The sequence below is a fragment of the Rattus norvegicus genome, chromosome 15, assembly GCF_036323735.1.
Source record: "Rattus norvegicus strain BN/NHsdMcwi chromosome 15, GRCr8, whole genome shotgun sequence".
Taxonomy (NCBI): Eukaryota; Metazoa; Chordata; class Mammalia; order Rodentia; family Muridae; genus Rattus; species Rattus norvegicus.
In genome coordinates this window covers 56,569,787-56,582,908 of record NC_086033.1, presented here as the reverse complement: position 1 = coordinate 56,582,908, position 13,122 = coordinate 56,569,787, and the positions used below count along the sequence as shown (strand labels likewise).

The window sequence follows — 13,122 nt, the reverse complement described above, 5'->3', positions numbered from 1 at the left end:
ACACACACACACACACACACACACACACACACACACACACACACACAGAGTTAATTAAAAAGTGTAATTAGTTTCCTGGTGTTTCAGATGAAATATGCTTGCCAGTTTAATCTTAAGCCAGTTGCAACTCAGACCTTATTTCCTACTATCTAAAGGAATAAGACAGGGCAACATGTTTGTCTCTGTCTTTCCTAGAGCGCTTTGCTCTCAGTGGGCACCACTCTGTCTGGCCCTGTCTGTCTTGCTAGAACTCTGGAGCAGCTACTATTCTTTATCCTTGTCTTCATGTTACGGGTGAAAAACCGAGGCATCGGCAGGTTACCATTTCCGACTCTTCCAAGCCGAGTGCTGGGACAGGGCTTGAAGCTAGGCTGGTGGCCCATGAACCTGCTCTCCAGCCATGTTTGACATTCCATTCATTCAGCAACGTTCACTGAGCTCTCACTTTGTGTCTAAGGGCCTCACCACAGTAGAACCTGGGAGGTTAAATTAGTAACCACAATACACAACTAAATAGATATCTATGTGCTAAGGGAAAAAGAAACCATGGAACAGAAGATCGCTGGGATAGATAGCTAAAGCCTTCTTCAGAAGCTGATCAGTGAGACCTACTTCCCGGTGGATCTCTTAGAGAGATATATGCCCGAGAGCTGGATTCTCTCCAGTCTTTTAGGAATTTGCTTGTTTTCTGCCTGTTTGGTCCTGGAAGTCTCTGGTGGTAAAAATCTTTAGGATTGAGTCAGCCACGGGCACTCTCCCATTGCCTGGGTCCTTGTTTCCTTATTCTAATGTCCCTCTTGTGGGTGAGCATTGAATCATGGGGCTGGGCTCCCATGTTTATGGAGAGTAGAAAAGGAAGTGGGCTTCCCCACTGGGGGCTTTGTGGGACGGAGAGGGAGCTCAGCTCAGATAGAGAGATGGAGGAGACCTTGCCTAAGTAATTGAAGAAGGGTGGTGACCCCAGGCCATTCCACTACCCAACAGGTTCTCTGGAGGCAGTGGTCTCAGGAGGAGCCACAATAGAAAGAGGAAACAGCTCTCCAGAGTGTTAGGAGGTACAAGGTCTTAGCGTGAGGGAGCTAGGGCTTTTGACTTCCCTGTGATGGGCACACATCTCACCCAGTTGACAGGACCTCATGGCTGGTACTAACACAGTAGTTCCTACCTACCTTGTCCCAGTCACTCGTGGTCAGCTATGAGCCAACAATCACACGTGCCTTCCCTCTTGAGAGAGGCTGCAGCCGCACAGCTTTTATCACCGTCTGTTATTGACGTTGTTCCACTCACTCTCGCTCCTTGTTGGTTTTCTCTTGCTTTGCCTAGTTTGTAAATTCAACCTTATCACGGGCGTGTATATAGGAGAACAGGCGGGATGGATGGGCTCAGTGCTGTCTGGGCTCTTTAGGTGTCTCCTGGGAGTCTGGGGCCGCAACCCTCTTAGATTAGATTATGGCTTCTGGAGTTAATTTACACGGTAGTGTGTTTATGGTCTTACTTGGTTTTTCTGAAATTGGTCATGATATTGGTTTCCAAGAGGGAGTCTTTTCTTCTGACCAACAGGATGTGGCCCACAAGGTCCCCGGCTGTCTTGGCTCATCCAGCTTGTACATCGAGGATGCTAGTGACTGCAAACTTCGGATGTTATTGCTGGCACAAGGGGGACTCAGCCCATTCCTCGTGGACTACCACTTTCCGTTTTTTTGGTTTTTTGTTTTTTTCTTTTTAATACAAAAACAGCTCTGCACCTCCCTGCAGCCAATCTTGCTGACTGCACACTGGATCCCACATACTGTTTTTTTACCCTACCCTGCTTATTTTTATTCATTTGGCCACTTTATTTTAGGGATCTGCAAAACTTGTTTTGGCAGCGTGACACTTATTGTTTTATTTCTGGCTGCTTGGCTTTCGTGTGAATACTTCAATTAAGCGGCGGATGTGGGCAGACGCGCGTCTTAGGGGTGCTGGTTCGCTGCTCAAGTGTGTTTGTGTTGGGGTGTACTTGACTGTTCACTGCAGAGCAAGAGCCCAGGGTGGGATTCCAGCTAGGACGGTTGCCTGCTTGGGCTGGGTGGAGAACAAAGGCACCCAGGACACACCCCTTCATTTGGAAAACACGTTAAAGACATGGCCAGCGGTCACGTAGCTTTTACAGGGCTGTGGAATGCCTGCTGACCAGGCCCCAGAAATGGGCCAGTTGTTAATTTTTTTCTTTTTACAAGGTTTACTCAGATGGACAGTCAATCTTCCTGGGACTCCAGGCTTCTGAGGCTAAGCAAGGAAGGGCTGTTCACACAGCTGGGAATTAGTTCTGCTTCTTACTAGTCTGAACCTTTCTGGGAATTACAAAGGCATCTGCCTTGCCTGGTTCTTGTTAAAGAGGAAAGGAAGAGGGGCCTGTGGAGGCCAGGCAGGTCACTCAGAGAAGTGCTTGCTGTGCAAGCTTGAGGACCCGAGTTCAATCCCCAGCACCTACTTTAAAAATAAGGTGTGTGGGGGTTGGGCAATGACAAGAGACTCCCTGGGGCTTCCTGACCAGCCCCAAATAAACCCCTAATAGTGAGCAGGGGAGGAGGGGGAGTCTTTCCAAAAATTAAGTTGGTGAAGAGCGCTTGAGGAAGGCACCTGGTGTGGTGCACACATTCAAACAAAGGAAGGAGGAAAAGGAATTTCCCCTGTCTGTGGCTCTTTCAAAATACACAAAAACTTCATTCCTGGGGTTGGATTTTTGTTGCCCTGCTTGTATTGGAAACTTGCTGAGAAGACAATGGGAATAAGGCTCAGATCCAGCGGATTCCAACTTGGGCAGTATTTTCAACCCCACCACAGGATCCTGCTACTGGGCTCTGTGTGTCCAAACCAACATCCCTCTCTCTCAGGATAGCCCCTTTCCCTGGGGATAGCACACACCCTCCCAAAGTTACGTTAAATACTGTGCCTAAGAGATACATAAAACAACCACGCCTGTTCTAACCTGTAGGCCCTGTGCCCTAGGACAGATACTTCTGCTCCCCAAAGAAGCTTGACCCAACCGCACCGATGTGCTTGATCACATGTAGGCGCTAGGTACGGAGGCAGGACATATGTCTGGATATATGCTTGCCCCGAATGGATGTGATGGGAAATACTTAGCCTTATGGGTTTGCCTTTATGCGTCTTTGTAAAATGTGACTCGTGGCCATTTTCTGGGAACCCGGGAATAGACCTGGCCAGAGTCTGTAATCCTGGCCAGTATTTAATTAAAGCTTGCTTCAAAATTGGCCCAAAACTGTAGTAGTAGTTTTATCCTCGATGGTGGAACAGGGCAGGGCTGCTCATTGCCCCCCCCCCATCCCTGTAGACTGCTGGGGCGTCATAGGGATGTCACAAGAACCCCCCAGGCCTCCAGCCACGAGCCACAGGCTTCTCAGTGACTCTAACATGCCTACAGGTTGGGAGGTTCTAGGGAGGTTTTCTCCTTAGGAAAACAGCCTCAAATGGATTCACTGATATCCACTCTGTATTATAAAAGCCCCAGAACTGTATATAACCGAAACAAACACAAATCATTCATCCAAGTCCATGTTCCTTTGTAAAGCCTGTTTATCTCCGCATGGCTCGGGTCTCACTGGGTCTTTCACCAGTATGCACCGCCTGCTTTGGTTGTCAATGGAGATTAGTATATGGATTGCGTTTTTAGCCTGTGCTTGAAGTCTAGAACTTTTGCTTTTTCTGGATGTTTTGAGTAGAGAAGCTATATTGCTCAGGTGTCTGCTTGGGCTCTGATGCCTTCCATTAGGAGTCTAAGTTAGGCATTGTCCTGCGCCTTTGATTATAGCTAAGTCCTAAATATACTTCTCCCCTCCTCTCTTCTCCACTCCTCTCCCTTCCCTCCCCTCCCCGAGTTTCTGAGTCTCCCGTCCACTCCCCTTTCTCTGGATCTCTCTTTCCTTCCCCTCTCCTTTTCTTTCCTCTCTGTCTCCTCCCCTCCCTGTCTCTGACCTCCCCCTTCCTCTCCCTTCTCCCCTTCATTCTTTTTCCTTCTCTCTGACCCTCTTTTTCTTCTTTTTTTTTTGGGAAGGGGCAGCAAGTAGGCCGTGTAGCCCACAGCTGGCCTCCACACAGCTCCACAGCCGGAGCACATGTATCCAAGCCTAGTTCTCCCGTTTTCTCCTGGCCCTGCCCTCCTGCCCTCCTCCCTCTCTTCCTTCTTTTAGTTCTTGGTTTTCAGGTAACAGGAAATACTGTGACAGAACTTTGTTTTGTAACCTGATACTGGAAGTCAAACACCTTAGTGCAGACTTACCTCCTTTTCTAGGCATCTGGTGATTGGTTCTTAAACTTACCTGAAACTCAGCAGAGGAGGCAAACCCATTTATTTTTTATACTCTTTTTTCTGTTTTCCACCAAGAAGGTTGAGAAGTAAACAATGCTAAGAGGCATATAGGAAAAACAGCCGCCCATTTGAAAACCTATGGAGCTCAGTGCTTTTCTGTCAGTGCTAGAGATACAACTCAGCTTCCACATGTCCTTGCTCAGAGACCATATTGGCTCTATTTTGGTTGTCGTTTGGACGAATCCAACTGGAGGATCGATTTGTTGTCCTGGTCTTGTGGGCATCGGTCTTCTGGGGGAGCACATTCAAGCGGTGGATACCACTGTGGTTTGGGCAAGCGACCCAAGCCTGTTCTTACTTGGATGTTGGAGGCACTTATAGTTTGCATGAGTGTCTGCTATGTGCTGAGCAGATTTCACCGGCTGTGTGTGTCCTACAGCCAGTACTCAGCCTGATGTTGAACTATGTATGTATGTATGTATGTATGTATGTATGTATGTATGATCTCACTTTTAAGTTATATGTATGTCTATGTGGGTATGAGCAGTGCATGTCCTCTGGAGCAGGAGTTAAAGTCCATCGTCAGCCCCAATATGGGTTCTGTGAACCAAATTCAAGACTCCTGGAAGAGCAGTTCAGGCTCCTAATATTGAGCCCCCTTTCCAGCCCCCAATTTAGGTCATAGTAGAAGCATAGTTTGAAATATCCCCGTGGTTTATTGTGATCGGGCCTCTGTTTTCTTTTAAATGGTTAAGCTCCTTGAATGTGTGTGGTTTTCTATTTCTGTAGGAAGCGTATACTTAGGAAATGTTGGACGGATGTGTAAATAATTCAGCATGAAGCTAATTAACCCAAACAGACTGCTCGTTGTGTTTTATTTCCACACTGCTGACTGAGGCAGCTGTTTTTGTGCAGGCATCGGGAGAATCTAGGCTGTGCGTGGATTTCTGACCTTCTAATGTAGAAACTGACACAAATCCAGAAACACAGGAGCTGGTGTATGTATGGCACAGGGCTTGCCAACAGCTTGGTGGATGTGAAGATTGACTTATTTGGGCACAGGGAAGACCTGCTTATGGTGGATACCCATGGTCAACAGCTTACAGCGCTTCTCAACCTGTGGGCCACAACCCCTTTGGGGGTTGAACAACTCTTTCACCAGGGTCCCCTAAGACTGTGGAAAAACACCAGATATTTCCATTACGGTTTATAGCAGCAGCAAAGTTACAGTCATGAAGTAGCAACAAAAATAATTTTATGGTTGGGGTCACCACAACGTGAGGGACTGTATTGAAGGGTCACAGCCTTAGAAGGTTGAGAAACCACTGGCCAAGCAGTTTATTCCTGGTGTATATAGTCTAACTCCTTTAAAGACAGGATCATTGAACAAGTATATAAAGAATAGTAAATTTAAAACATCAAGTTTAAGATAGTTCACTTGGTAGCACGTTTGCTTAGTGTTTACAAGGCCCAGGGTTCGAGGCCCGAGGGTTATTCTCAGCTTTGTACCAACCTATAAACCAGATACACCAATACCTGCCTTGAACCTAGCAGGGGTATCAGAAGTTCAGGGCCATGCTACTACTATATAGAGAGTTCAGGGTCAGCCTGGGCTACATGAAACTGTCTCACAACCAAACTTCAGGTGGGCATGAAAAGGCAGGCCTGTGGTTGAGTGGTAATGCTGGCAGCTGAGGCAAGAGAGTTGTGAGTTCAAGGCCACCCTGAGCTTGCATAGGAAGATCCTGTCTCCAAAAGGAAAAACAACAACAAAAACTCCCAAACAAACAAATAAGCAAACACAAGAGCTGAATAGGAAGATATCAGACCCAATTTAAAACGAGCAGGAGCTAAGGCTTTTTCCCTTCAGCAGGTAGGACAGGACTAACACATCTCTCAGAAGCTTTGTGGCGAATAGATGAGTCCTCTCAGAAGTAGTAATGGGAGGAAGCCGCTGACTTTTCCTCCACACCTGGAGACCATGGAGGAGATAAGAGGCCAGGACAGCAAACAGTCTGCACTGTAAACACTGGAGACCGCAGAGTACATGGCAAAGTTTTCTCTCTGTGAAGTTCATGGGGTTTTCTGAGCTGACCTTGCCTGGAAATAGCTTGTTTCTCGGCAGATTTCCTACTTTGTGGCACAGGAAAATCCGTGTGTCTTCGGTAGAGAATTGCTCTTTCTGTGACGGTCCTAAAATTTCAGGAAAGGAAATTTGCTTCACACCCCTCCTTCCTACATTTGCCGCCTGGGACTTGGCAGTCACTTCAGTCTTTGATTAAAACATAAATTCATTGTGTGGTGAGAGTGAGAATGTGGATGTTCCAGAAGACTGTTTTAGATATGCTTTTATACATAGAGTTGAGTATTTTAATAGTGTATGTATGATATATCATATATATCCACATATATTGTTTATCTGGATACACACACACGCCACACATCTGTATGTTTGAGCATGTGTGTGTGTGTGCATGTGTGTATCTGAATACATTAAAGTCTTTACAGGCACAGAAGGGTCTATAGTGAGCTAATCCTGGCCATCTAGTCAGAGAGCCATTGTCTAGAAAGTGCAGCGTTCACCAGCTTCTTAACTCTCCAGAATAGCTTACAACTAAGTAAATATGTAAAACACCCTCTAAAAGCACAAATGCTACAAGCCTTGTTTTATCCCTGGCCACTTACCAGCATGGACAGTTTATCCTAGAGCTTGTTTCCTGTCAACCACAGAGAGTCCTTGCATTCACCTAATGAGTGGTGTTTTAGTATTGCCTGGTATCACAGGGAATTACAGTCATGTTTATTGGTTTAATTTAATACTAGCATTATTTATGATATTTATTATTAGGGTATGAATATTTAACCAGCCCTCCACTGACATTTAAATTACTTTCTAACTTTTATGATTTCAGACTCTGCTGAAAAATATATCACATATATTTATGGATGTAAATCTACTACCCATATTTGTGGCCGTAAAAGATTGGGATAAAGTGTGCATACATGTACATATGTCTGGTATCTAATCTGTTCTGGTATATGTACTCATATAATATGCAATGAAAATAATTATAGTCAGGCGAATTAGATTGTGTATTGTCTCACATAGTCGACCTCTGTATGTGTGTGGGGACAGGAAGTACCTAAAATCTCATAGCACATCTCCAGTGTGTACAATATTCTTTTAAAAGAGAGGGCATCAGCAATCAGCTGTGAACATGAGGGGAAGTCAAGGGAATCACCTGTCAATAAAAAAGCCAATGGCCAATGAGCTGAGGCAGGAAATAGGTGGGGGCACTGGTAGGAAGAGAGAGGATTCTGGGAAATAGTGAGCTACACTGGAGACTGCTCTAGGATTGCTGAGGAGATGTAAACCTGCACGTAGCCGAACTCAGGAGAGAAGAAAGAGGAAATTCGTCCAGACTTGGGCGACACACATTGGCTCTTAACAAACAGTATGTCTTGGTCTTGTACATCGTAAGTTTTCTGGTGAATAAAACAGATTTTTTTTTAAAATGCTGATTATATATTTGTAGAAGATATAAAAGACATACTCTGTCTCCATTAGAAGCGAACTCTGATAGGAAAGTCAGTGTATATAATGAATGCAAAACTTGAGTGGATGGTTGCTGTATTTATGCATATGAAAAGAGTTACGTTCCTGCCTAAGTTAATTTTCAAAACCGGGGATAAGTTCCTCTTGTGTAGCCAGATTTACAAGTCCGAGACCCAAAGTCTCACCAGCGTCTTTGTTTCCCTCATGCATGTGCTTCTGAATCTGCCCAAGAAATAGAAATCACGATAGAGGTTCAAAACAATGATGTTGATAAAGTTTAGATCATAGCACAGAAGGCAGGAACAAGGCCATGGAGGCTGCTGGTGATGTGGGACAGCATGGAGGCTGCTTGTGATGTGGGACAGCATAGAGGATGCTGATGATGTACTGACAGAGCGTTCTTTCCTTTTTTCCCTGTAGATCTATCTAAAAACAGACTGGTGGAAGTGCCAATGGAGCTGTGCCATTTCGTATCACTGGAAATTCTTAACCTGTATCACAACTGTATCAGAGTCATTCCCGAGGCCATTGTTAATTTGCAGATGTTGACCCACCTGAACTTGAGGTAGGTTTGATGTGGAAACTTGGGGTCCCCTTCGTTCAGTGTAGTGAGCAACACTGAGCCATCCTGCCTTCCTATCTACTATCTTTTTGAGCTTTGGTCACACTTACAAGTAAATCATGGAGATCATTAAGAATGACCTTTGTCACTCTTGGTGCTGGGCTTCGCAGATGTGAGCTGGGTGTTGTTCTGAAATGGAATGACTTGTCTGATGGCATATGTAAGGAGGCTAGTATGTCGTCTTCAAGAATTCATGTAGCTTCTGAAGCAAAAGCAGGAAAGAGGAGGAAGGGGAAAAACCTTTTTTGTGAGTTCGATCACTTTAAGAATGTGATCCCAGCACTTGGGAGGCAGAGGCAGGTGGATCTCTGAGGTTGAGACCAGCCTGGTTCTACAGAGTGAGTTCCAGGATAGCTAGGCGAGAGTGGGGTGAAAAAGAAAAGAAAGTGTGAAGGACATTGAGCTCCCTAGGCAAGACAGAGTTTGTGTTCTTAATTCACATTGAATTAAGCCAGTGTTTGCTGAGCATGCCTCCCTCAGTCTACAGTGGATAGCATCTTGTAACACGTTAATGCTTCAGACTAGCTCTAGACTTTCAGGAAAACTGATTGTTTTAATCCTTGGTTTTAGACTTTGCAGCTGGCTGCTTTGGTCAGGCCCTGGCTCATTCAGGAGAGGGGGAGCGGTCGTTCTCTTCCCTGTACCTGAATGGAAACAGGCTCCCAGCTTCCAGCCTGAGACCTTTCTCATGCTGCCCACATCTTGGTGTGTAAGGGGTAGGACCTAGTCATCGAGGCTTGTGCTGCATAACAAACACGCCCAATTTTAAAGTCCCAAATTCTCAGCAAGCCAGACACTGCAGCTCCTTATGACAGATAATGATTTCTCTGTAGCCAAAACAATAAACAGGGCTTCCATGTGATCCTAGGGATGCACCCCCCCCCCCCGCGGTAAAAACATTCCTAGATGCAATTGTCATTAGCTTTAATTTATTATAATTTAAAAAAATAAAACATAGTATACTGTCAGGGTCGTCTGCAGGTGCATCTGTCTGATTTTCGGTTCCACAGGTTTCTGGTTTGTCTTTCCAGCCTCAGCTATGGCAGAAGCTTACTCCCAGGACTTGCCTGGGGCTCACACAGCGATGGCTGTAGATTCTGGTTCTCTGACTTCTCAAGAGATTTATTCATGAACTACAGTTGTCGCCAAAGCCGATGCAGCTCTTCTATTTACTTTCCCATTTCTGTCCTGTTACATCATTTCTATCCTAATAGTTAGCCTAGAATAGTAAATAGATCGGTGTAACATGACTTCATGTTACGTCCATGTGCACCAAGAACTTTGGGGGCATAATCGACTATAAAATTCTACAAATTTGATGGTCTAATCTTGATTTTTTTTTTAAATAGTAATGTTGAGTGCATTCTGAGGAGTTCAGTTGAGAGTGAATTATTGCTATCCTCAGATGAGTAGAAAATATAATCAAATCTGGGCCTCAGAATTCTTTAAGACAGGAAAGGGACTGGAGAGATGGCGTTGCAGTTAAGATCACTGGCTGCTTTTCCAGAGGACCAAGGTTCAATTCCTGTCACTCACGTAGGGGCTCACAACTGTCTTGTAGCTCCAGTTCTGAGAATCCAATGCCCTCCTCTGGTACCAGAAGTGCATGCAAACAGATCACCCCCACACATAACATACTGAAAAAAATTAAAGATTTAAAGAAAGAGAATGAGAAACTGTCGGTGAAGGGCACAGACTAACGCAGTGGGCGTTCTGTGGTGAATTTCAGCGTGAGGAGGGAGGAAGAAGCGGAGAGACTGCTCAGTGTACTTTGTGGCTTGTTTAATTTCATCATGGCGTCTCCTCTCTCAGTTGTATTTATAGCTTTAGAATTTTCTCTGTTTTTCTTTTTCTACGTTTCCTACTGTGAATATTAGTATGGCTCAGGCGTACTTTCTTGCGCTGCTGAATATGTGATCTTTGAAGGAACATGCTAGAAGGAAAAAAAAGATAAGAGTCTGATTCCTACAGCCCAGAAGCTTTCTGTGAGGCGGTATAAAACACATATGGCTAGCCTCTGAGCCTTTTAAAAGACCAGGCACTACTGCTACTCTTACTATTGCTGCTGCTGCTTCTCTCCCACCCCCCTCCTCCTCTATTACATTATATTTTACATTTCTTTTGTGTGTGGGAAGGTACTGTTCACTATGGTGTGCGTACGCAGGTCAGAGGGCACCTTACAGCAGTCGGTTCTCTCATTTATCTTTGTGGGTACCGGGGATTGAACTCAGGTCCCTAGGCCTAGTTGCAGGTGTCTTTAGCCCATTAACCATTTTGAGAACCCAACATACTATAACTTACCAGTTTTCTGTGATAAACCCTTCTGACCAAGGGCAACTGGGGGAGGAAGGGTTTATTTGACCTACGGCATTGAGGAGCGTCAGGTCTGAAGCTCAAGGCAAGAGCTGATGCAGAGGCCATAGAGGGATGCTGCTTACTGGCCTGCTTCCCCAGTCTTACTCAGCCCACTTTCTTACACAATCCAGGCCCATCTGCCCAGGGGTGGCACCATCCACAGTGGGCTGGGTCTTCCCACATCAATCATCAATCAGGAAAATGCCCCAAGGGACTTGCCTGCAGGCCAGTCTCATGGTGGCAAATTTCTCAGGTGAAGGTCACTCTTCCTAGGTGACTAATTTGTGTGAGGGTGACAAAAACAAGTGACACTTTTGGTGCCCTGCATATGACTACAGAAATATGAAATGATGATGAGGGAGGGTTTGAGTGTCACGTTGCTGTGAGAGTCCTTAGTTCCTGCGTGGTGAATAGATTCAGGAACCGTACTTGCTGGCATTACCTGTCTCTCAGGCTTTAGTTATCGCTAAGCTTGGGAATGGTTTTGGTAGAGTCACTGCTCTTGCCTAAGGTTTGTTTGTTTGTTTTTGTTTTGTTTTTGAAGCAGTAGGTGACCGGCATATTGGTTTACTTGTAAATATGTAAACTTGTCTAGACAATGCCATTGAGTAACACGGAGACACTTGTGTCTTCTGTGTGACAACTTCCTGACTCAGACTGGCCCCACCTCCGCTGGCTGCAGGCTTATAACTGAGGGGCTTAGGGTACGATATTTGGGCTACAGCTTTAAGAGATATGGGGTTAGTGGATTTAAATATTCATTTATTTGGCTGTATGTGTGGAACAGCTTGGGAGTCTGTTTTCTCCTTTCGACATATGTGTTCTAGGGATTGAATTTAGGCGCTCAGGTTGGCACCTTTGAGCCATTTGCCTGCCCTGAGTCCTCTCCTTTTATAAGCAATGAAAACATTTTCTTTTCTGTGATGCTTGGTCTCCCCCCACCCCCTCTCTCTCCCTCTCCCTCTCCGCTCTACCCCCCTCTCCCTTTCCCCCCCTCCCTGTCTCTCCTTCTCTCCCTCTCTTCCTCTCTGTCCCACTCCCTTTCTCCCTCTCTCCTTATCCCTCTCCCTCTCCCCCCACCTCTCCTATTAATTAGGAAGAAAGATGTTTTAGATAAAGTAGTACAAAGGAGCTGTCTTCCAGACCTTGTTCCCGTATGTAACATTAAGCATTCATGTTGTTCCATTTTATATGTTGTTTCATTTTGTTTTGTTTCTGTGACAGTGGGGATCGAACTCAGGACACTGTACTTGGAACTCTTGTGCTCTGTCATAGAGCCACAGTGCCAACCTGGTTCTTGCTATATATAAAATTTCTCCTTTTCTTAATAAATTATAAGCGGGAATTGCTAATTTTGTACATTCTAAAATAGAAAAGATCCCATATAAAGATAACTTTGAATTTATGGGAACTGTTAGAAGTTGGTTCAATCCCCTGAGAAACATTGTATATTATAGCAGGGTAAACAGCCATAAATATTTGAAAACAACCATGGTTATGGTGGTGGTGGTGGTGGTGGTGGTGGTGGTGGTGGTGGTGGTGGTGATGGTGATGGTGATGGTGATGGTGATGGTGATGGTGATGGTGGTGGAGGAGGAGGAGCAGCACGGACATGTTGCAGCTGGTTAGCCAGGTTCTTGGCTGGTATACTCTCTTCTTTGTGTTATGTGCAATTTTCAAATGGCCGCTCTGCGCCAGGGGCCCTTACAGCTTCTCAAGCAGCAGAATTAATTCACACATGAAGACCTCTTTGCCATGCACTGCAGTAGAAACATGAAACTGTTTTCCGAATTGTCTCACGTGATGGAAACGTAACATTTGTGGAAATACTGATTTATTGGTGTTTATGTAGCCTGTGTTTGAAGCACGGAGGCTTTTCATCCTTGCTTTCTGGTGTTCACAACCAAAGGTTAAGTTAGTTTAGTGTCTGTGCCCCCTGTGTCTTCCGGTTAGAAAATGTCTCTGGCCAAGAAACGTTGCCAACAACAATAAAACCGATTCAGCAAGCCTGTTGCTGTATGGCAACAAACATGTAGGGCTGACACCACACAGGCAAGCCTAAAGTCTATTTTAAACGGTTGGGAAGGTGTTAGCCATGAGAATGGAGATAGCTCAGAGGAGCAGAGGACTTGGCAGCAGCTATGTTGTGAATCTTAGAATAGAGACTTTGCATTTCAGAGAATGGAGGTGTGAAAGACTAAACTTCTTCACTGCATTTAATCAGCCTGCTCCAGGATGCGGGGGAGTAGGTTTCCCATTCTCAGAGGAAACACAACC

At 45.2% G+C, this 13,122-nt stretch overlaps 1 protein-coding gene across 11 annotated transcripts in view; it reads left to right on the top strand.

Annotated features, from left to right (window-relative positions):
* Lrch1 (leucine rich repeats and calponin homology domain containing 1) overlaps positions 1-13,122 on the top strand; it is a 189,799-nt gene that overhangs the window by 76,293 nt on the left and 100,384 nt on the right. For all 11 annotated transcript variants that reach the window (XM_063274585.1, XM_006252312.5, XM_006252315.5 and 8 more), the window contains one exon: positions 8,289-8,433. In XM_063274585.1, the coding sequence (XP_063130655.1) occupies positions 8,289-8,433 (145 nt within the window). Of the gene's footprint in view, positions 1-8,288; positions 8,434-13,122 lie in introns of those variants that run through there.